Raw genomic sequence first — 23,926 nt, 5'->3', positions numbered from 1 at the left:
CCTTTACTCTGGCCCATTTCCTGGGGGTCCTTTCCATACCACTGACACTGTTCCTGTGTAGGCGGGGCTAGAGGGGAGACTAAGCCCTCGGAGTAGCTTTCGGATCAGAGGAAGTCCTGCTCTTCCAGTGACAGGGGCTGAATTAAATTCCCAGGTTGGGGCCACCACTTTTTAGTCTGATCCCTGCAGCCGGAGTCTCCCAGAGCCCTTGGGAACTCGGCAGCGGAGAGAAGGCTGAGGGATTCCGCGGGCAGGGAGGAGAAGGGAGAAGAGCTTTGCTCCATTAGGATCTGGCTGGTGTCTCAAGCGCACAGCCAAGTCGCTGTGGACCTAGTAAGGGCTGGATGGACTCGTGGAGCCTCAGGGCGGGGTAGGGAAGCTGGCGAGGCCGAGACCCGCCTTGGACTTCTGGGCGCCCTAACTTCGCTCTTGGAACCCTCGGGCCTGGGAGGCGGGAGGGAGTCTTACTGAGTGCAGCCCCGGGCGCGCGCTCCGGGGCCTCCAGAATGGTGCGTTTCGGGTCGTGGCGGGCCGAGGGGCGGGGTCGCAGCAAGGCCCCTCCTTTCCCCTCTCTGGAGCTCTTATAGTCTGAGCCCTGCTCGGTTGTGGCCTGTCTGCAGAATCCGCACCAACCGGCACCATGCCCATGACACTGGGGTACTGGGACATCCGCGGGTTGAGCGAGGGTCCGCTGGACGGTGGGACGAAGGCGGCGGGGAGGGAAGTGCGGAGCAGCTGCGGGACGGGCTCTAGGAACCGTTCCTCTTCAGGGCGGCCCCCCTCAGAAGGGCCTGTGCGTGACGCTGTGTGTGTGTGTTTGCGGGTGGGGGGTGGGGGTGGGTAGAGGAAGCGACGGGTGCGTGCAGTGTAGACTAGGGGTTTCCCTGGTGCAGACAAAGTCACCAAGTCAGGGGCCCTCTATCTCTGACACGACCTGCGGGCCATCTCTCCGAGCTGGTCCATGCCACCCGCCTGCTCCTGGAATACACAGACTCAAGCTATGAGGAAAAGAAGTACTCTAGGGAAGATGGTAATGACACCCTCGTGTCCGGGCCCTGCCTACTCCCGCTGAGTTGGCACCAAGCAACCCATGGTGGCCACCTGTGGCTGCCTCTGCAGACCTCCCCTGCTGGAGCTGCAGGCTGTCCCTTCCCTGAGCCCCGGTGAGGGAGCCCTCTGGCCTTGCAAGGCAGAATGCTGGGGCGGGATGCTGGGCCCTGTGTCTAATTGGGTTGGGTGTCTCCAGGGCTTGCCTAAACCCTGGAAGCCTTAGCCGTGTGGGGTCCAGAGCCCTCACCGGGATTCTTTCTCCTTGAACCCCGAGATGTGCGACTGAGTGGTCAGATTCTAGATCCACCTATCTCAGGGGTCTTGCCACTGGCTCCTTGAGAGGGTCCCCGGGAAGGAGGGCTGGGCTCTGGGGAGGTTTGTTTTCACTTCATCTTCCCCACCACAGCTCCTGACTATGACAGAAGCCAGTGGCTGAATGAAAAATTCAAGCTGGGCCTGGACTTTCCCAATGTAGGTGCAGGGGAAGGGGCGGTTTTGGGGAAAAGTGCAACGTGTCTCTGGCTGCATCTCCTCTGCCCAGCTTAGAGGTGTTCGGATCAGGAGTCTTCTGCCCAATTCCTGTCACTCCTGGCTGTCTACACAGCCCTTCCATGATGTTTTGTGTCCCAGCTCATTAGTCCATGTGACAGTATTTCTATCTCAGGCCTGCCATGAGTGGGCACAGTGAGTGCCCGGTGTCCTCTCTGCCCTTGCTTATGGGAAGGGGATGCTGGGGAGCCTGGTGGCCCAACTGAGCTTCCCGGGTTTCCCATCCATCCAGCTGCCCTACTTGATTGATGGGGCTCACAAGATCACCCAGAGCAACGCCATCCTGCGCTACATTGCCCGCAAGCACAATCTGTGTGAGTGTGGGTGGCTGCAGTGTGTGGGGGGAAGGTGGCCCCCTCCTTGGCTGGATTGGGGTGCTATGCTCAGAGTGAGTCTGTGTTTTGTGGGTGGCAGGTGGGGAGACAGAAGAGGAGAAGATTCGTGTGGACAGTTTGGAGAACCAGACCATGGACAACCATATGCAGCTGGCCATGATCTGCTACAACCCAGAATTTGTGAGTGTCCCCAGTGAACTGCACCTGGCAGAGTTTGGATTTAGGGCCAGAACTCTTGCATTCCTGCACACACTGGTCTTTTCTTAAGTCCCTGGTACCACTCATCCTCCAAGTGCTTTCCCATACTATCAGCAGTTATTCTTACGACTCTAATGTCACGTCAACAAAAGCAGAGGAAATTCCCACCAATCTTAGGACACCATCAAGACATCCCAGGGTAGAAATTCAATTGCTAGATGGTAAAGGTTGTGTTCAGAATCTCCTTCATCGCCTCTGGCCTCTGGCTTCTGTCCTGGGTCGTTTCTCTCAGACAGTTCACAAAATCTGCCTGCTCCTAGAATACACAGACCCAAGTACAAGACTGAGGAATGTAATGGCACCCTCGAATTGCATCTTCTCCTCTACAGTTTTCCAAATGCTGTCATTGACATGCATAGGGATCCACGGATTTTCATAACAGACAGGTCAGAGGCAGCCAGAGGGCCTTTATACCTCTCCCTCCTTCCTTTCAACCTGAACTTCTCATCTCCCTGGAAACTAGTCAATGTCCATTGTTTTCTTCTGTCACCCCATTAGGAGGAACTTTCTACTTCTTTCCCTGAGCTCCTTTAGTTCTTTGCATCCTTGATTCTGCCCGTGTCTGGGTTCAAAGGCTGCCAGGTGCTCGGGCGCTCCTGGGGCTGACCCAGAGGCTATTGGGAGGTCAGTGAGGACAGATTCAGGGACAGCATCTCATTCCTCTCTGCCTTCTGATCACTTCAGACAGGGTCTGGCACCCAGTCAGAGTCCAATAAATGCTGATTTATCCAACTGAGGCCTGGGCACTGCCCCAGTTCCAGCTTGGGGAAGATGGCTGCTTGCCTGTGGCCAGCCCGGGCCATCCACAGCCCTGGCGAGGCCACGTCTGTGCAGGGAGCTTTTGTCTGAGGGTGGTGACAGCTGTTTTCTGCCTCAGGAGAAACTGAAGCCAAAGTACTTGGAGGAACTCCCTGAAAAGCTAAAGCTCTACTCAGAGTTTCTGGGGAAGCGGCCATGGTTCGCAGGAAATGAGGTAAAGGAGGAGTGATATGGGGAATGAGATCTGTTTTTCTTCACATGTTATGGAGGTTCTAGCCCACATATTCTTGGCCTTCTTCAGATCACCTTTGTGGATTTCCTTGCCTATGATTGTCCTTGACATGAAGCGTATATTTGAGCCCAAGTGCTTGGACGCCTTCCCAAACTTGAAGGACTTCATCTCCCGATTTGAGGTGATGCCCTCATCCTCCTTTCTCTTTGATGCCCCTTGGTCCTTTCCTTCCTTTAAGATGCTTTCCCAGTCCTGGAGCTACACATAGAATAGCTCGCATGTATTGAGTACTGGCTTCATGCCACAAAGCGTGCCCAGCACATTATACCTATTGTGTGGAATTTGAACTTTACAAAATTCCTACAGGGTGACGGAATTATCTTGCCCAGTTTAGAGATAAGAAAACTTAGAATGAGAGGGTCAGTCCTTTGCTCAGGGTCCCAGAGCCAGTGGAGGCTGTGCTGGGTTCCCTGTGAGCCTCTGGATCTATGGGTGGCAGTCAGGGCTCTCCCATTTGTGACAAAAGGAGAAGACTCAGGCCTCATCCAGCCTGGGTTTCACAGCCCAGAACACTTTGAAAGAGGCAGAGCACTTCAGGACCACGGATGCAGCTGGCAATAGTAGGACTGACACACAGTGGCATTGATGTCGAGTACTAAACCCACAGGCAGTGTTCATACCTACCCCCAGAATCTTTGCATGATCGAATCCCCGCGTGGAAAATCCTGAGATCCAGAGCTGTGGCTGGAGCTGGATTAGGGTACATATGCGGGTGCCCCTGTTGAAGCAGTGTGTGTTGAAGTGCTCTGTGCTGGGGCACTCTCCTTCTTTATCTTTCTTCCCTCCAATGTTCCACGTCTTCCCCCTGTGAGATGAGTAGCACACTGATTTTACTCCTATTCACCGACCTTCTCCTCTGCATGAGGCAGGGTGTGAGGCACAGTGGGAGATGCATAGATGACTGCCCCATCCTGGAAATGAGTGCAGTGAGAGGCCTGCAGGCAGAGCAGCCTGTGAGGTGTGTGGCACCACCTGGGTACCAGGCCCGGGGCCTGCCCCTCACTCACGGGGAACCATCCCTCACCTGTGTTGAAGTTGAGAGCAGCAAATCCTACATTACTACAGATTTGGGAATTTGAGGCATTAGTCCAACAGGCTTCTGAGCCTAGAATTTGTTTCCCTTTCCCACTCCCCATCAAGAGATCTGCTTGCTCTGCTAGTTCCCATCAGCTCTGGTTCTGGCCCAGACTGAGCAGCCTTGGGGTTATGTAAGAGGTGGTGGGAGGGGAGTGGTGGGAAACAGCCGAGGACTGGGGCCTGGAGCTTGCCTGGGCCTGGCCCTGGCCCTTTAGGGAGAGGGAGCCCTGGATCTCTTTGGATTATTTAGAAGTTACATGGGCATTGAATCCTGGTAAGATTGTGTGCAGCACACCTGAGTGTCATGTGGCCTGGCTAGCAGTAGTAGGGCTGGAGATGTGGTGGGGGCACAGGGACACGGGGAGATTTAGCTCAGGTACCAGGTGGAGAAGTTTGGACTTTGTGCTTTAATGGGAATGATTAGAGCCTGGTCTGGCCTTCCTTTGGTGGTTCACCCTTACCGTATTCAGTTTCATCCAGGTTTTGCTAAGTCATTGGGTGAGATCTGTGCTCTCTTCTTGGCTGCACAGGTGTGTTCCGAGCCCCTTTGTTCTGCTGGAGGTCCTTTCTGTGTGTGCAGTCCTAGGCAAGCCAAGAACCTCCCTGTGAAAAAGGAGAATGTTTGTGCAGTCAAGGAGTGACAGGATCTGGCATGGGGTGTGGCTGGGTGGAAGAGGAGGAGAATTTGGCAAAAACATGCTAGAACTGAAGACAGAACCAGGCTATATTCCAGCCCTGTCCCACTTAGTAGCTATTTGAGTGTGAGGAAGTTGCTGAACTTCTGTTCTTCTATATGAGAAATGGTGAGAATAGAACTGACCTTGGAGAGTAGTTGAGTGGATTTTCTAAGCCTGTGTTGTAATTTCTTTTGGATATAAAGCACCCAGCACAGTATAGATCTTTTGTAAATCGTAGCTGTTATTATGGTATAACATTACTTAAAGGAAGTTGGAAGAATTAACTTAGAAGAGCCGGGGACCCTAAGAGACTGTGTGATGCTCCAGCACTTGAGCCCACATGGAAAGGCTGTGGACAGGGCCCTGACCTGCTGTGCCTGCAGCAAAGCTACTTGAGCCCTTCTAGACAGCAGACCTGGCTCTGGCCCCTTCTTCCCACCCTCAGGGTTTGAAGAAGATCTCTGCCTACATGAAGTCCAGCCAATTCTTCCGAGGTCTTTTGTTTGGAAAGTCAGCTACGTGGAACAGCAAATAGGGCCCTGTGATGCCAGAAGATGAGAGGGAGGAGCCGACCTTGCTGCCTGCGACCCTGGAGAACAGCCTGACTCCCTGGACCCGCTTCTTCCTTTTTCCTTCTTTCTGCTCTCTTCTCTTCCCCAAGGCCTCATTGGCTTCCTTTCTTCTAACATCATCCCTTCCCGCATCGAGGCTCTTTAAAGCTTCAGCTCCGCACTGTCCTCCATCAAAGTCCCCCTCCTAACATCTTCCTTTTCCTGCACTAACGCCAACCTGACTGCTTTTCCTGCCAGTGCTTTTCTCTTCTTTGAGAAGCCAGACTGATCTCTGAGTTCCCTAGCACTGTCCTCAAAGACGATCTGTATGCCCTGCTCCGTTTGCTGGGTCCCTACCCCAGCTGTGTGATGCCCAGTAAAGCCTGAACCGTGCCTGCCTTGTCTTGTCTTATTCCCTGAGGCTCCCTTGACTCAGGACTGTGCTTGAATTGTGGGTGGTTTTTTGTCTTCTGTTGTCCACAGCCAGAGCTTAGTGGATGGGGGTGTGTGTGTGTGTGTGTTAGGGGTGGTGATCAGGCAGGTTCATAAATTTCCTTGGTCATTTCTGCCCTCTAGCCACATCCCTCTGTTCCTCACTGTGGGGATTACTACAGAAAGGTGCTCTATGCCAAGTTCCTCACTCATTCAGCGCTCCTGTAGGCCGTCTAGAAGTGGCATGGTTCAAAGAGGGGCTAGGCTGATGGGGAAGGGGGCTGAGCAGCTCCCTGACAGACTGTCTTCTTTCACCCTGTCCTGATAGCCTTCCCTGATCTAGATATCCTTTGTCATGACACTTCTCAATAAAACATATCCCACCGTATTGTAACTCAATCATAAATTTATTGAAGAGAAAAGCCATGTCTTATTGAACTTTTTACCTCTAGTATCATTCACAGTTCCTGAAATATAGTAAATGTTTAATACATGTGAAAATTTGAAAGAATTCCCTCAAGGGAAGAGTCTGCCAACCTGTACAGTCACTATTGGGATTTAGAGCTCTGGATAATAGTTGCATTAACCAGAGAAGATATAGGATAACGTTCAGAAGATTTTACATGTACGTGTCTTAGAGAATGAGCTAGTAGCTCTCTGTAACTTCAGCTTTAACAGCTGCTAGCTGTCCTTTGAATAGCTTAACATGAGATGGGGAAGCCTGGTTTGTTGGGTCACACAGTAGCAATCTGTGTGGTCAGCAGGTGTCAGTATTTTATATGAAGTCATCCGCAAAGGAGCAGGACTCGTTGGATAACCATCTGATGAGCAGGTTCCTCCAACAGTGGCTGGATAGTGGAGTTGGGCCTTGGTAAGGCCCAGCCTTGAGACGTAGCCCAGAACAGGGAGATTTTGAGGAGAGTCTTGTGGGGCCGTTGTCCAGATGATCACTGCCTGCAGCTGCACTTTAAAAGGGAGCAATAGGTGTAATGTTAAGGTCATTAAGAAGTAAATGACTAATTTGCTGGGCACAGTGGCTGACTCCTGTAATCAATCCCAGCACTTTGGGAGGCCCATGCTGGTGGATCGCTTTAGTCTAGGAGTTCAAGACCAGCCTGGGCCACATGGCAAAACCCTATCGCTACAAAAAATACAAAAATTAGCTGGGCATGGTGGCGCTCACCCAGTTACTCAGGAGGCTGAGGTGGGAGGATCGCTTGACCCCGGGAAGTAAAGGCTGCAGTAAGCCAAGATCGCACCACTGTACTCCAGCCTAGGTGACAGTGAGCCCTTGTCTCAAAAAAAAAAAAAATTTGAGCAAAGTTAGAATCTTATGAAACTGGTGAGAAAAATTAGTTAAGCCAAATATTTATGAATGCTTAACTTCAATACAGAAGGGATAAAAATAAAAAGGAAAAAGTAATAGAAGTTAGGAGTTAATACGGTGATAAAAGATAAGTAGATAGTATGAAAATATTCAACAAGTAAAATAGACAGATCTAGAACAGACATCAGCAAACACTTTGCAAAGGGCTGGTAGTGAACATTTTAGGCTTTGCAGGCCAATGGGCTCTGTCATAATGACTCAGCCTTATCATCATAGTGTAAAAGCAGTCATAGACAATGCATAAATGAATGGTGGGACACTGCATTCCAATGGAACTTTATTTACAAACACAGGTGACTGCAACAAAACAAAAACTGAACAACCTGATTCAAAAGTGGGCAAAGGATTTGAATAGACATTGCTCCAGAGAAGATATAAAAATGTCCACTAAGCACATGAAAAAATGCTCACTATCACTCATCATTAGAGAAATGCAAATCCAAACTCTAACGAGATGCCACCTCACACCCATTAGGATGGTATCGAAAAGCAGAAAATCACAAGTGCTGGTGAGAATATGGAGATATTGGTGCACTGTTGTGCACTGTCGGTGAGAATGCAAAATGGTACAGCCACAGTGGAAAACAGTATGGCAGTTCCTCAAAAAATTAAACATGAAATTACTATATGATGCAGCAATTCAATTTCTGAGTACACACCCAAAAGAACTGAAAGCAAGCTCTTAGAGAGATACTTGTACACCCATGTTCACAATAGTATTACACAGCTAAAATGTGGAAGCAATCCAAGTGTGCATCAACAGAGGAATGAATAAATGAAATATCATGTATATATACAAAGGAATATTATTCAGCCTTCACAAAGAAAGGAAATTCTGACATATGCTACAACATGGGTGAGCCTTGAGGACATTATGCAAGATGAAAGAATCCAGTCACAAAAGGACAAAAACTTTATGATCTCACTTATGTGAGATAGTCAAAAAACATCTAAAGAGAAAGTAGGAAGCTGATTGTCAGTGGCTGAGAGAATAGGAAAATATTTTACGTGTATAGAGTTCCAGTTTTATAAGATGAAAGGAGTTATGGAGCTAGATAGTGGGGATAGTTGCATAACACTATGAATGCATTTAATGTCAGTGAATTGTTAACATGGTTAAGATGTTAATTTTATGTTATGTGTATTTTACCACAATAAAAAATAATAAAACCAAAACAGAACAAAAAACAGCAGGTGGTGGTAGTTTTCTGATTCCTGATTTAGAAGCTCAAAAGTGCATAGTTATATTAAAGGTAAAATATTACATTTGAGATTTGAAAGGTGATTATCAAAGAAAAACATTAACTCAATCCTTAAAAAAGAGGGAAGATGTGGTAAACAAAGAGAATTGCAAATGAAAATGATTTTCTAAACACCGTGGTCAAAATTATAAAAGATAAAAACATACATTTTAAAGTCAGAGACAGAAGTAGTATAACCCATAGACCTCACACTGAGCCACCAAAAAGGATAATCTAATGGTGGCTAGAACCTAGCAGAAGTCCTGGACCATGAGATTGTTCGGTGCCTCGTGGCAGTGCTCATACAGTGTTCAGTGTGTCTCCCCCTTCTATTAATAGAATAGAATCAGAAAATGAGATGTGCTCAGAAAACACAGCGGCCTGTGTTGGTGGCTTGTGCATTGATCTGTAATCATCGGTTGTTAATTACAAATTCTATGCCTTCTATGTACCCATTACCCTTGTGTTAGCAGAAAAAGATAAGCTGAAAGAGACCCCAAGACAGCAGCTTATAGAAAACAGTTGATTCTCCTTTTGTGTAACAGTTCTACAGGGAAGAGTCCAGGTTGTTGGGAAGCTGTCCTGCTTCGTGAAGTTACTCAGGGACTGGAGCTCCTTCCATCTCGTGCCTCTGTCATTCCTTAGGGTGCTTCCTTATCTCCTTGGTTGGAGCTGTATTGCCCAAGCCAAGGAAGCAACTTTCCATTACGCAAGTGAGGCCGAAGTTGCCCACATCACAACCATTCACATTCCATTGGTGAGATTCAGTTGTGTGGCTATATCTAGTTGCAAGGATAGATGCATATTATAATGGAACAATGGATTTTGGTAGCCACTTACATCTCTCCCACATCCAGAAAAGTAGAGATAAAGGTTAATTAAACCCAAGTTTAGGAGAAATCTTGGGTTTGAGCCAGTGTTTCAAAGCAGGTAGGATAGAGGCTAAGGTATTAAAGATAAGATCTTTATCTTCTGCTAGACCTGAGGTGCGTGGCATATCACTTAGAATTCCTTGTTGCTAAAACAGCAAAAGAATTTATTAGCCATATCAGGTAGCTCACTGAATCCCCGGGAGGGCCAGGGAGTTGGCCTTGGAAGCTGGGTAGCCAGGAAATATGCCTAATCATATGTGGGATTATTCTAGAGAAGGCACCACAGCCATTGCTGGGCACCAACACCAGAACCCCTACCCATGACATGTGGCGCTGGATACCAGTCTCACCACTGCTGTCTCCAAAATCCTGATCCCTCCACCACTGCCCTTCTCATAAGAAAACAAAGAAGCAGGGCTTGCTTCTTTAAAACTGAAGTCTTCCACCACTGTGTGCAATTAGCAGAGTGTGGGGCAGAGGCCTTTGCCTCAGCCACAAGGGAAGCTGGAAGATCAAGTGGATTAGTTCACATTAAGTTCTGCTATATATAGCCAAATAATAGCAGTGGCTTAAATAGGACAGACTTCTATTTCTCATGTAAAAAGGTGTTTTGAGGTGGACAGTTAAGTGCCACTAATGTCAGCTTCACAATGGCCTTAGTGACTTAGCTTCTTAACTTTATCTTCAGCATGTGGTTTCCCTTCTCCATGTCACCTCTTTGTCCAAAGTGGTTGCTAGAGTCCAACCATCACAGCTGCATTCCAAACAACAGGAGGGAAAAAGAGGAATGGGAGTTGCTCCTTCCCTTTTAAAGAAACTTCCTAGAAATAACATACACCATTTCTGCTTATCATCATTGGTTAGAACTTAGTCACATTGGAAATGACATCTTTTGTCTGGGAAGTAATGTGCCTGGGAGAAATGAAGATTCTATGACAAAAGAAGATAGGGAGAATGGATATTGGGAAAGCAGTCTTCTACCTCAGGAAGGTGGGACTTCTAATGTGAGAAATTCCCCACCTATAGGAAGAGTGTTAAAAAGACGCAGATGAGAGATACCTAACAAAAACATTGTTTTTCCACATGTACATTTCCATTTATTACCATAACAGTCACTACTATAAAATGCTCCTGCTTAACATATGCAACCATGCCTTGTACAAATGAAAACACATTCACCCTCTTTCTCCCAAAACAGAAACTAAGCAAAGTGTCATTTCCTGCATCCACTTCCAAGTTTGGAATCTGCGGGTAATGTTCATATTGATATTTTGAAAACGAGAGACTAAAGTGTAAAGTTAATAACCCCCAATTTGGGCAGGGTGTGGTGGTACAGGCCTGCAGTCCCAACTACTCTAGAGGTTGAGGTGGGAGGATCGCTTTAGGACAGAAATTTGCAGTGAGCTATGATTGCACCTGTGTATAATCAGTGCACTCCAGCCTGGGCAACATAGCGAGAGCTTGTCTCTAAAAAAAATAATAATAATAAAGGATGAAAGAAAGAGTAAAAACAGACCCCAATTCACCCTCTATAAAATAAATGAAATGGGAAGTGGAAAAAAGGGAAAAATTAGGTAAGCCTATATGATACAGTAGAAAACAGGCTGCACTCAGATTTGCAAACAAGCTGTTTTGCGTTTATTTACAATGCTTATAGAATGCACTTCTTCGGTGAAGGGACTCTGAAGAGATATTGTGTAATAAGACTTATATACTAAGCATTGATATGAACAACCCAAAGTCACTCCTTGGATTGGCTCTTGTCTCCATCCCTCTGTGACCCCACTCAGGTTTACTGTCATCCCACTTTGTTACCCTACATTTTTTTAGGCTCATGTGGCTTGTGTGGAATGGTGAGGGAAACTCTTACTGATGACAGAGACACAGAGACAGACTGGCCACTACCACATGGTAACCTAAGACTTGGAAGCAGTGAGTGAGAGTGGTCCATTCTGATGGGTTCCGGAACAACTCTCTCTGTAAATGTTAATTGTCATACTCCTTGTAAACAGATCTGGTTTTCCACAGAGGACTCCACCTTTTGGAATAGCCCCAACAAATCCTCTCAAAGCATATTATGTCCAAAAGGCCCAACAGACACCCTACATTCCCTGCATATCTTTAGTTCTCTTCCCAGTTGAAACAATTTTTTTTTTTTTTTTTTTAAGACAAGGTCTCACTCTGTCGCCCAAGCTGGAGTGCAGTAGTGCAATCATGGCTCACTGCAGCCTTGACTTCCTTGGGCTCAGATGATCCTTCCACCTCAGCGTCCTGGGTTGCTGGGACTACAGGCACATGCAACCATGCCTGGCTAATTTTTTTTCCTGTATTTTGTAGAGATGGAGTTTTGCCATGTTGCCCAGGCTGGTCTTGAACTCCTGGGCTCAAGTGATTCGCCTGCCTCTGCTTCCCTCCACCTCCCAAAGTGCTGGGATTACATGCATGAGCCACTGCGTGCGGCCTGAAACATAATTTTGGAAAGAAGCAGATAGGGTCTTGGTCACAGTTCAAAAAGAGTATCTGTTAATATAATTGAAAGTGTTGTACCACAGAAGATAAAGTACAGGCCTATTTAATAATTCTAATTTTCCTTCAAACTTCCAATACAACATGAACATTATTAGCTGGTGTGTTCTATTCCTATTATTTTGCATCATGGAAAACATCTCCTGTGAACACTAGGTTGGCCCGCTGTCTCCAAGTCAGGCCACACAGCAGCACCTATTCATTTAAAATTCAAATATACACACACCCATTTAATCTTTTCTTCCGGATTTAAGTCTCACGTGTCAGTTATCTGTAATTATTTCCATTGTAAACCCCATAAGAACATTAACAGCCAATCCCTGTTAGTTTTCAGAAATGTTTCATTCCAATTTAGCCTAAGCAAGGAAGAAATAAGCCAGACCATGAACTTGTAAACCCAGAAAATCTGAGAGAGGTCCAAGTTAAATCAGAAACTTTGCCAAGGTTGAGGATGTGCCCATGACACAGCCTCAGAAAGTCCTTGACAACATGTCCCCAAGGTGGTCGGGGCACAGCTTGGTTTGTAAATATATATAAAAGCTATGGCTTATCAATATATGTAAAAAGTACATTGGTTCCATCCAGAAAGGCTGGACAACTCGAAGCAGGTGGGGGCTTCAAGTTGTCCCACCTTTCCAGACCAAACCAATGTACTTCTTTATATATATTAATTGATGTTTCATGTCTCTCTAAAATGTATAAAATCAAGCTGTGCCCTGAACACCTGGGGCACATGTTGTCAGGACATCCTGAGACTGTGCCACCGGTACTCATCCTCAACCTTGGCAAAACAAACTTTCTAAATTAACTGAGACCTGGCTGGGTGTGGTGGCTCACACCTGTAATTTCAGCACTTTGAAAGGCCGAGGCAGGCGGATCACCTGAGATGAGGAGTTCAAGCCTAGCCTGGCCAACATGGCAAAACCTCATCTCTACTAAAAATACAAAACTTAGCTGGGCATGGTGGCAGGCGCTTGTAATCCCAGCTACTTGCTTGGTAGGCTGAGGCAGGAGAATCACTTGAACCTGGGAGGTGGAGATTAGAGTGAGTGGAGATTGTGTCATTGCACTCCAGTCTGGGCAACAGAGCAAAACTCCCTCTAAAAATAAATAAATAAATAAATAAAGACCTGTCTCGGATTTTCTGGAACTTGTCTCGCATTTTCTGGGTTCACAGGAGGAATCTCAGATAAAACTGTTTTAAAGCTGAGCTCAGCCATGGATTTGTGCCATCAAATACCTATGAGTTGGGTGATCCTCTCCCCTTGAGGTTCCAAGGTAAACTTGGGGCTCCTGGGCCTGTCAGAAAGTGACATTCTTTACCTACCACAGGTGGACAAATGTATGAGTCCAGTTTCCCAAGTGGCTTTATTGGCTCCATAAATCAAGTTTGATTCCTTAAAGAAAAGCATACCATTCAAGTTAAAGCTTTGGTAAAATAAGCAGTTTCTCCAACTGTGTCCTGTTACAAATGAAAACAGATTATTATTGTGTTGGGAGCCGAAAGCCTGAGGGTTTTGACCAACTCAGCATTCCACTGGAGGCTATATGATCAAACAGCAAACTGTTTATCATGAATACAGAATGTGAGCAAACTTGCATCCGTGCCTGCCGCCAGAAGGTATGCTGAGGGTAGTCACTCCCTGGTGCTGTGCTCCTTGAGGTTATCTACTGGGACATCTGGAGCCTACTGTTCAAATAATGCAGTCATGCAGGCCTGCACTAAGTCAAGCAGTTGACCACAACCATCCCTTTCTCCCTATCTCCTTTACTCAATAAATATGAAGGGCTCTAAAAGCTCAGGGCCCTTGTTCACTAGAAGCAAGGACCCCCCTGACCCCCTTCTTCCAAACATACACTTTAGTCTTTGTCTTTATTCCCGCTTTGGTCCTCCTTTGTTCAGTCCAGCAAGGTCCACAGCAAAGTGGTGCCTGAAAACAGGGATTTGAGGACATGAACAAAGAAGGTCTGCTGGAGCAGAGGAAGTGAAATTGACCAGATGAACAGGGACCCTGGGATGAATCTGCTGGCAGTGGATATAAGTCCAGTGCTCTAAAGAAGTACTGGGAACAGGAATTTTCTGAATCAGGGTAACATGGGGCAGAATTTGTCTTTTGAAGAAAAAAATTATGTGCAGTTGCTTAAAGTTCTGTTGAAACAGCCTGGAGCTCAAGTTAATTCGCAAACATTAACTAAGCTTCTGCAGGAGGTTATTATGCGTAACCCATGGTTTCTGCAGGCAGGCACTCTTGATGTGGAAAATTGGGACAGAGTAGGAGAAGGATTGAAACGGGCTCATCAAAAAGGTCTTAAAGTAGACCCTTCTGTTTTTTCTGCTTGGGGTTTGGTTTGCACAATCCTACTGCTGCTGTCTCCTTCTAATTCTGTCGGACAACAGGAGTCAGGTTCTGAGTCTCAAGAATTAAAAAGATTATTTATTCCTCTGACAGTGCCTATTGAAAATAATGAGCAAGAGAAAAGGGAGGAGATTTGGCCACTTGCTAAGCAGGAAAAAGGAGAGGAGAATTGGCCTCTGCCACCCTCTCCAATAACAGAAGTAGAAACCCCCATACAAATAATTTTGCGTGCTGCTGCTATGGCTGGTGAACCTTTAGGACCCTGTGCTTTTCCTGTTACTGTAAGGCCTGATCTGAATGACCCACAACATCTTTTACATGAACACACTCTTGTAGAGTTTCAATTATAAAAGATTTAAAAGCTAGTGTGGTTAATAATAGAGGGCAAAGCCCATTTACTATAGGGCAGTTAGAATCGGTGTTTGGAGCCATGTGCCTTCCACCCTTTGATATAAAATATTTGGCTCACACTTGCTTATCCGCCAGTGCATATCCGACATGGAGTTTAAATTGGCAAGAAATGTGTGCAGACCAGGCTAGGCAGAATCGCACCGCTGGTCAAGGACACATTACAGAGGAAATGCTAACATGTAGTGACCCCTTTTCAGATCTGGTATAACAATTAACACTCCCAGAGGCCACTTACCACCAGTCTGCCTTAGCCACCAAATGTGTTTGGAGCACAATTCCTGAAGAGAGAGTTCCAGTGCAGACTTTTCTACATGTTATGCAGGGATCACGGGAGCCTTATGCACAATTTATCACATGGCTGCAAGAGGCAGTGCAGTGTCAGAACAGGAGGACAGGGGATTGATCTCCCAAGGGAAGTCCCCCAATCCAAGTCACGGCACCAAATGTCATGCGCATCCATGTGAGGAGACCACCAAACAGGCTTTGTGTGAGCAATAAAGCTTTTTAATCACCTGGGTGCAGGTGGGCTGAGTCTGAAAAGAGAGTCAGCAAAGGGAGTTTAGGGTGGAGCAGTTTTATAGGATTTGGGTAGGTAGTGGAAAATTACAGTCAAAGGGGGTTGTTCGCTTGTAGGCAGGGGCGGGAGTCACAAGGTGCTCAGTGGGGGAGCTTCTGAGCCAGGAGAAGGAATTTCACAAGGTAATGTCATCAGTTAAGGCAGGAACCAGCCATTTTCACTTCTTTTGTGGTTCTTCAGTTGCCTCAGGCCATCTTGATGTATACGTGCAGGCTTGGGCTCAGAGGCCTGACAGTTTAAATAGCTAAATGTACATCATCAGGTACAAATAGAATGTCTGGTGAGCTAGAGGGAAATTAAAAATGGATTTATTTGCCAATTGAACATAAAATTATAGAAATTTATCATTGGATTGCCTAAGGAGACCAATTTTATTTAGATAGGAACTACCTATTTTTTTAACTGGATCTCTGAGTTCCGGGCAGAACCCACAATGAATCCTGGGTCTCCAAAAATGGAGAATTATTATGAGGCTAGAACATGTGATGCTTTTACTGTGCACTTAAAAATTTTTTTTTTAAACAAAGACATGTCTAAGTGTCTAAACTATATTCTTCCTTAACTCAAGAGTAGCCTCTGTTGCAATAAATATTTTAGTTAAAAAATCAGGTGAAAACAGAATTCAGTCAACTCAGAAGAAAAAAACTTTTGCTCAAAAAAATACAAGGTTCTAGAAGAGAAAAACAAAAACAAAAAGGCCTTTTAAATACGAATATGCACTTATGCACACACACATATCTTGGATGATAGCTTTTAATTAAGCTGACATTTAACCATTGAGCTCCTTTTTAAAAAAATATTTTTAAATCTCATTACTATATTTCAGCTAAGACAAATTGCTGCTATTTCAGAAGTACCAAGTATCAAACCAGCAAGGGCTTGATTTAGGAACCAAACGTGTCATAGTAGAAAAAAAGAAGGCAGAACCTTAGCTATTGAACTGCAGTGTGGGGAGCAGCCAATGCTTTCAATTTGGTCTGGCTGGCAAAAAGTGGCCTTGTTACATAATAAAGTCCCTTTAATAGTCAAAATAAAAAATCTTCCCTCTTTTTTTTGTTTCCTTTTCTCTTTCCTCTTTTTTGGTTTCCTTTTGCTGGCCATTTTTCTCCCCCCCACCATACCACCTTTTTTTTTTTTCTTTTTGAGATGGAGGCTCACTCTGTCACCAGACTGGAGTACAGTGGCGTGATCATGGCTTACTGCAACCTCTGCCTCCCAGATTCAAGCAATTCTCCTGCCTCAGCCTCCTGAGTAGCTAGGACTACAGGTGTGTGCCACCATACCCAGGTAATTTTTGTATTTTTAGAAGAGACAGGGTCTCACCATGTTGGCCAGGATGGTCTTGATCTCTTGACCTCGTGATCTGCCTGCCTCTGCCTCCCAAAGTGCTGGGATTACAGGTGTGAGCCATCATGCCCGGCCTATGCCACTTTTTTTTGTGTGTGTGTGGGTATTTTAGCCACTTCAGAGGCTTGTTACCCATAATTTAGAGTTCCCCTTTGGATTTGACCAAGTCAGGATGTGTGTTGGACCCAAAATGTGCTGCTTGCAGACCTAGCTTTTCAGGGCCGTTACACCCTGAACCAGTTTGGTCCACCTGTGTTGCAGCTACCTGGCACAGTGTGCCAGGGGCTCAAGGTGTGGGCGGAGCCAGCTCCTTATATGCACCTGCTGGCTGAGATTAGGCCCTAGGTATGTTCTCCTGAGGGGAAAACCTATTCAAAGCCGCTGCAGGTCTTAGGGACCTGTGTTCCTCCCAGACACCTTCACATGATTCTCAGTCACCTGAGAATGCCCCGAAAGGCCGGGAGCAAGGTGCTCTTATTTCTTCAGAGTGGAAGATTCCACACTCATGAGGTACAGGGTTTGGAGTTGGTCAAATCTGGTCAGGAAAGGACCAAAACACACACACACAAAACCCAACAAGACAGAAACAAACAACAAAATAGTTAAGCAAAACTAACAATGATCACACAAATTATATGATTTCTGAATGCTCTAAGTGTAAGCAGAAATTAACACCAGCTGGTTGTTAATGCTAACTTTAGTCATTTAAAAATAAGTTGCCAGACAGAATCCCAAACCAGTTTCTTACCTAGTGATGTGTCTCAGGCTGTAGACTGCTCTCTACAATCCTAGAAGCAGGAAAAAAAGCCTCATCTTCCCTGTTAGAAGCTAGCTCAAACTCCATTAAGGAGTTTCCTGCCTTCCATCATCATGGAAGCAGGAAAACTTGCCTTCCTTGTTGGAAGCAAGTAAAATTCCAAAGAAAAGAGGAGTTGTACAGGAAAATAAATTTTAGATCTCGACCAAATTTTTGGAAATCAGGGATTCTCTGCAGGGGGTGCTCTCAGACCTCAGCAAATTGTCCTGTTGGTTTGAGCCATAAAGTTAGCTCATGTTGGTACCAAGCACCAATAGGAGATTTGTCAAAGGTCAGGGGCATCTCCACCCAGAATCCCTTCATGGTTACCAAAATGTAAACCCAGAAAATCTGAGACAGGTCTCACTTAATTTAGAAAGTCTATTTTGCCAAGGTTGAGGGCACGTGTCTGTGATACAGCCTCAGGAAGTCCTGATGACATGTGCCCCAGGTGGTCGGGGCACAGCTTAGTTTTATACATTTTAGGGAGACATGAGATGTTAATCAATATATGTAAGTTGTACATTGGTTCCATCCAGAAAGGCAGGGACAACTCAAAGCAGGGGGGAGGGCGTTGGGCTTCCAGGTCACAGGTAAGTGAGAGACAGATGGTTTCCTTCTGTCTCTGATTTCTGAGGCCTTTCCAAAGGAGGCAATCAGAATATGCATCTATTTCAATGAGCAGAGGGATGGCTTTGAATAGAATGGGAGGTAGGTTTGTCCTGAGCAGTTTCCAGTTTGAATTTTCTTTTTAGCTTACTGATTTTGGGGGCTCAAGATATTTTCCTTTCACAAACTCATATAACCTACTCTCCAGCCTCAGTGCCTTGCTGATCCTCTGAGACCTCCCTGAACATGAACTTCAGTTCTGACTCCAGGTACTTCTACCTGAACTCTCTGTTTTAAGACAGGGCATTCTGTTTTTCTGGGTTCTGTCTCTCAGTCAAAACAAAGAGGAATTTTTTAAAGTTCCTTGAGGGCATTAGGCATTTACCTATCAAGCAAACTCTTCTTTTTTTCTTCCAATTCTCAGTAAATGACAGGAATCAGTGCACAGTTGTGAGTGCCTACTTTGTGTCAGGCTCTGTGCAAGCACTAAATATAAAATTTTGCATAAGAAATAGTCTCTGCTCTCAGGCAACTTATACTTTAGCAGCAGAGACTAACATCTAAATGAACAACTGGAGTTGTGTGTTAAGTCCTGATCGAGGAAAGCATTGTACCCTGTGGGAACAAAAATTTAAAATATGTGCATTTAAATTAGCCTGTGGGAGGTGGAGAAATGTCAGTCAGGATAAACCAAATCCTAGTGGGTTAATACACGCTTATTTCTTACTTACCCTTCATGCCGGATGTGATCAACAGGGGCCGTGCTCTTCGTAGTCTGTTAGAGACCTAGGCCGATGGAGGCTTTAACTTGGCACCTGTTCTGAGTCTAGACAACTGTGGTAGTCAGATATGGTGACTTACTCGCTGGCTTTTAAAACTTCTGCATGGAAAATGTGTGTAATTTCTACTTATGTTTAATTGGCCCAACAAGTCAGGAGACCATATTTAAGTTAAAGAGTGTCATGAAGCTTTCCCAATGGGAAAACAATCAGAAATCTTTGGTGACCATCACCACAGGGTTTATCAGATGTGACTTCAAATCTGATTTGAAGGCTAAGGGAGTTGGGGGAAAAGCAAGAGGCAGAGGGGACAGCATGTATTAAAGTGTGAAAATATAAAAGTGAATGTGGTGCGTTTTGGCAATTTATATTTATAAATTTATGTAACATTGATCTGTTTCAAGTGCTCTAAAATATTTTTTTTTGAGACAGAGTCTCGCTGTGTCACTTAGGCTGGAGTGCAGTGGCGTGATCTCAGCTCACAGCAATCTCTGCCTCCCAGATTCAAGTGATTCCCTTGTCTCAACCTCCCGAGTAGCTGGGATTATAGGCATGCATCACCATGCCTAGCTAATTTTTTTATTTTTAGTAGAGATGGGTTTTGCCATGTTGACCAGGCTGGACTTGAACCCCTGACCTCAAGTGATCCATCTGCCTCCACCTCCCAAAGTGCTAGGATTACAGGTGTGAGCTACCACGCCTGGCCCAAGTGCTCTAGAAATATTGACTTCATTCTCATTGTAGCAGGACGAGCCACAGACAAGAACCCCTCAGGCACTGAGTTGTGGAAGGAAAGGGCTTTATTCAGCTGGGAGCATTGGTGGACTCACATCACCAAAAACCGTGCTCCCTGAGTGAGCAATTCCTATCCCTTTTAAGGGTTTATGACTCTAAGGGGGTCCAGGTGAGAGGGTCATGATCGATTGGGCAAGCAGGGGATATGTGACTGGGGGCTGCAGGCACTGGTAATCAGAATGGAACAAAATAGGACAGGGATTTTCACAGTGCTTTTCCATACAATGTCTGGAATCTATAGATAACAGAACCAGTTAGGTCAGGGGTTGATCTTTAACTACCAGGCCTGGAATGCAGCACCAGGCTGTCTAACTACTGATTTCATTTCTGTCTTTTCTTTAACTCCTACTTTTTCTTTGAGGCAGAAATTGGACATAAGACAATATGAGGGGTGGTCTCCTCCCTTATTCCTCCTCTTTGAGAATCTCATTCATCAGTGGGAGTTCTCACTTTCATCCTCACTACCCACGTCTTCTTGCAAGACAGATCGATAGTGATTCATATAGTACACTTGTGCTGAAGCATTATGGTGAGCTAAGGTAGTGATGAAGCTTTTTATCATTTGAAGAAGTACAGGTAGCAAACAAGGGAGCAGTAAACAGGTTCCTATTACTATTATAACTCCTATTATAAGAGTTTTAAATCTTCCTAGTGCTGGGAACCATTTTCCAAACATGGCCTCAGGATCAAATCCATGCCACACTTGCGCGGGCACATGTGCCAGTTTTGTCATATCTCTAAATATGTCTTCAACTACTTGCCCTTAATCATCTATATGTAGACAGCAATTAGTAAGGCTAAATTTCCCACAGACCCCTCCTTCAGCTGCTAGCAAGTAGTCAAGAGACAATCTATTTTGATAGATAGCATTTCTCATCTGAGTTTCTTGCTGGGCCAGAATAGTCAAGGCTTTGCCGGTTTTATTAGTGATTATTTCTAAGACAGCTTGTAACCGTATGATTTGGTTGAGCATGTAAATGGGGGTCTGGCATCCCCATGAGACATCTTGTGCCCAAGTAGCAGGCCCATAATATGGTATGATTCTCTCAGGGGGCCATTCATCATCTTTCCAGTTTCCTATAGCTATGCTTCTCTTTTTGTGGGAAGCATAGACAGGGAAGCCCAGGAGCTCACCTGTTTTTACAGGCAGTAGGAGGAAAGATGGTTTAATATTGCCAATAACACAACTACTTGCCCACTTGTCGGGTAATTTGGCATAAGCTCTATCCAGTGTAATCCAGTGGGGGCTGTCCAGTCCCTATGGGACTCCAGTTGGGTCCACACGGTTTGCAACTTTGGGAATTTACTAAGTGGATTTCTTTCAGTGTGGTTTGAACTCCACCAGGTGGCCGTTTTTGTAGTACTATTATACAGTTTTTGCCCAAGGCAGCTGGGTCTTCCCACAGGAAGGGTGAAGTCCTTCCTCACTCTTGCAGTGCTGTCTAATAATTGAGGTTTTTCAGATCCCAGAAGTTGCCAGTCTCTTATTTTAAAAATGGTAGTCATAAGGGGCCCAGATGGATTATAGCACACATCAGGCTGGTCACTTCCTGGGCTATATACCTTGTATAGCATTATACAAATAAGTTCCTTTTAGAGTCCTGGTACGCTTATAATAACCATAAAATAATAGGACTGTAGCAACCTTTTGTTCTACCTCAGTGACTTGATGTATATACTGGAAGCAGTCCTCAGTCTGAGGAAGGTCAGTTGAAGTCTTTACTGTACAAATCCAAATTTTAAGGAAAGTGAGTCCCATGATGATTCTCCTCATGCTTCGGCAATGCGTAGACCAGTCAGCCTCCAGGTGTGACTGAAGCAGGGCTTGTCGTCCTCCTCAGAGTCACTTTGCAGGGGTTGTCCGGGCCTGTTTTGCCTCCCATGTTTCAGCCGCTACAGGTTTCACACAGCTGTGGTGCATCCAGGCTGGGATTCCTTCTACCTTTACAGCCGTGGGGGGTGGGGGTCAGGATGATGGTCTGAGGTCCTTTCCAGTGTGGCCGCAAAGGGGCTACGTTCCAGTCCCTGATCCACACGCGATCACCTGGAGAGAAAGGGTGAACTGGGGAGAATAAGCTGATGGGACCCCTCTCATTTACCCAAGTTGAGATTGTCTGTATAATTTTTCCCAAAGCCTGTAGCTGTCGCTGTAACTCAATTTCACCTGACTCTCAGGGAGTGCCTGGAAGTCCCCGTAGTATAGAAGGAGGCCTATGATACAGTATTTCATAAGGGGAGTATCCTGTTTTCTTAGAAGGGGTGCATCTAATTTTAAACAATACCATAGGAAGGGCCTGTATCCATTTTAATCCTTTTTCCTGATATACTTTCCCTAAACTATTTTTGATAGTTCGATTCATTTGCTCCACCTTTCTGGAACTCTGAGGTTGGTAGGCAGCATGTAGCTTCCAAGTGATTCCTAATGCCTTTGCTGTCTTCTATACCAAGTCAGCCACAAATGCTGGCCTGTTATCTGAGCCAATTCTTAAGGGCAGTCCAAACCTAGGAATAAGATCTTGGAGAAGCACATGGGTTACTTTGTAGGCCTTTTCAGTTTGTGTTGGATAAGCCTCCACCCACCCAGAGTAAGTACACACAAGAACCAGCAAATACTTGTTACCTCCACATTTCGGCATTTCTGTGAAATCCACCTGAAGATCCTCAAAAGGAGCCACCCCATCAGCTTGTATGCTGGGTGGAACAGTGGGGCCTTGCCTTGCATTGTGCTGTTGGTGAGTAATGCACCATTGTGCTAGTGCTGTGGCAAGGGCTGGCAAGTGTGAGATGTAGAAGTACCAGCCTAACAACTTTTCAAGTGACTCTTCACCTAGATGAGTGGTTTCGTGCGTGGCCAGTACGATTGTGGCTCCCAGCGACTGCAGCACAGCTACCCTCCCATCTGGCAGTCTGATCCATCCTTCTTTTATTACTTGCCCCACTTCTGCATGGAAAGTCTTTTCCTTCCTTACCATAGGTAGGTGCCAGGTCAGGTGTTTGAGGGAGTAAAGGGGCTGCTACCGATGCCTGGTAAGGGGTAGATGCTGCTTTCGGAGCTTCTGAATCAGCATGGGAATTTCCTAAGGCCACTGAGGTGGAGGCTCCCTGATGTCCCCTGCAGTGCATGACTGCCACCTTCTGAGATTTCCACACTGCCTCTAATAATTGTAGAATTTCTTGTTGATATTTTGTGTCCTTTCCCCCAGAGTTTAACAGGCCCTTTTCCTTAAATAATGCTCTGTGCACTTGGAGGGTTAGAAAGGCATATTGGGAATCAGTGTAGATGTTTACAGTCTTACCTTCACTGAGTTCTAGAGCCTGAGTTAAAGCAATGAGCTCAGCCTTCTAGGCTGAAGTGCCCTGTGGCAACGGTTTGGCTTCAATGACAGCATCCAAAGTTACCACCACATATCCTGCACGTCTTTCTCCTTGTGGGTTGATGAAGCTGCTCCCGTCCACGTATAACTCCCAGTCTACTGATGCCCATGGCTGGTCCCGAAGGTCAGATCTGTTAGAATAAACTGAATCCAACACTTCTACACAGTTATGCTCGACCGGGCTCTCTGATACTGGGAGCAGGGTGGCGGGATTTAGGGTGTTACAGACTTCGATGATTATGCGGGGATTTTCACATAGCAAGCTTTGGTACTTGGTTAATCTAGCATGTGTTAGCCAATGATGTCCTTTGGTATTCATCGAAGTTACCACAGCATGGGGGGCCTTTATATTCAGGTTTTGCCCAAGGGTTAGTTTATCTGCTTCTTGTGCTAACAGGGCCGTCGCTGCCAGGGCCCTTAGACATGGGGGGTCAGGCTTTGGAAACCCTGTCTAGTTGTTTTGAGAGACAGGCCACTGGCCTTGGCCGGGGCCCCACGGTCTGGGTTAAAACTCCAACTGCCATTTTTTCTCTTTCTGACCCATAGAGTGTAAAGGGCTTTATCAAATCTGGTAGTCCCAGGGCTGGGGCTGACATAAGTTTTTCCTTTAACTCACAAAAGCGCTTGCTGTTGTAGAGGACCCCATTCAAAGGGCTCCTGATCACCCCACTTTGTAACCCCGTACAAAGACTTGGATAGTATTACAAAGTTTGGAATCCATAATCTGCAAAACCCCACAGCTCCTAGGAATTCCCTTACTTGCCTTCTGGTTTTAGGTTCCGGCAGGCTGCAGGTGACCTGCTTTCTTTCTGACCCCAGGCTGCACTCCCCTTTCTGAATGGTGAATCCCAGGTACTGTACCTGCTGTCTACAGG

The 23,926-nt window shown here is 45.9% G+C and overlaps 1 protein-coding gene across 1 annotated transcript; it reads left to right on the top strand.

The window, feature by feature from the left end:
* The first annotated feature begins 601 nt into the window (after nucleotides 1-601).
* GSTM5 (glutathione S-transferase mu 5) lies at nucleotides 602-5,947 on the top strand. The gene is given in 9 exon segments (XM_030824884.1): nucleotides 602-676; nucleotides 955-1,030; nucleotides 1,457-1,521; nucleotides 1,832-1,913; nucleotides 2,014-2,114; nucleotides 3,070-3,165; nucleotides 3,253-3,282; nucleotides 3,284-3,364; nucleotides 5,443-5,947. Coding segments are annotated over 9 exon segments (657 nt in total). The 5' UTR covers nucleotides 602-640; the 3' UTR covers nucleotides 5,533-5,947.
* Nucleotides 5,948-23,926: the final 17,979 nt, after the last annotated feature.

Source organism: Nomascus leucogenys, chromosome 12, assembly GCF_006542625.1.
Source record: "Nomascus leucogenys isolate Asia chromosome 12, Asia_NLE_v1, whole genome shotgun sequence".
NCBI classification, from domain to species: domain Eukaryota; kingdom Metazoa; phylum Chordata; class Mammalia; order Primates; family Hylobatidae; genus Nomascus; species Nomascus leucogenys.
The sequence above is the reverse complement of the archived record's forward strand: the minus strand, read 5'-3'. Positions and strand labels throughout refer to the sequence as shown.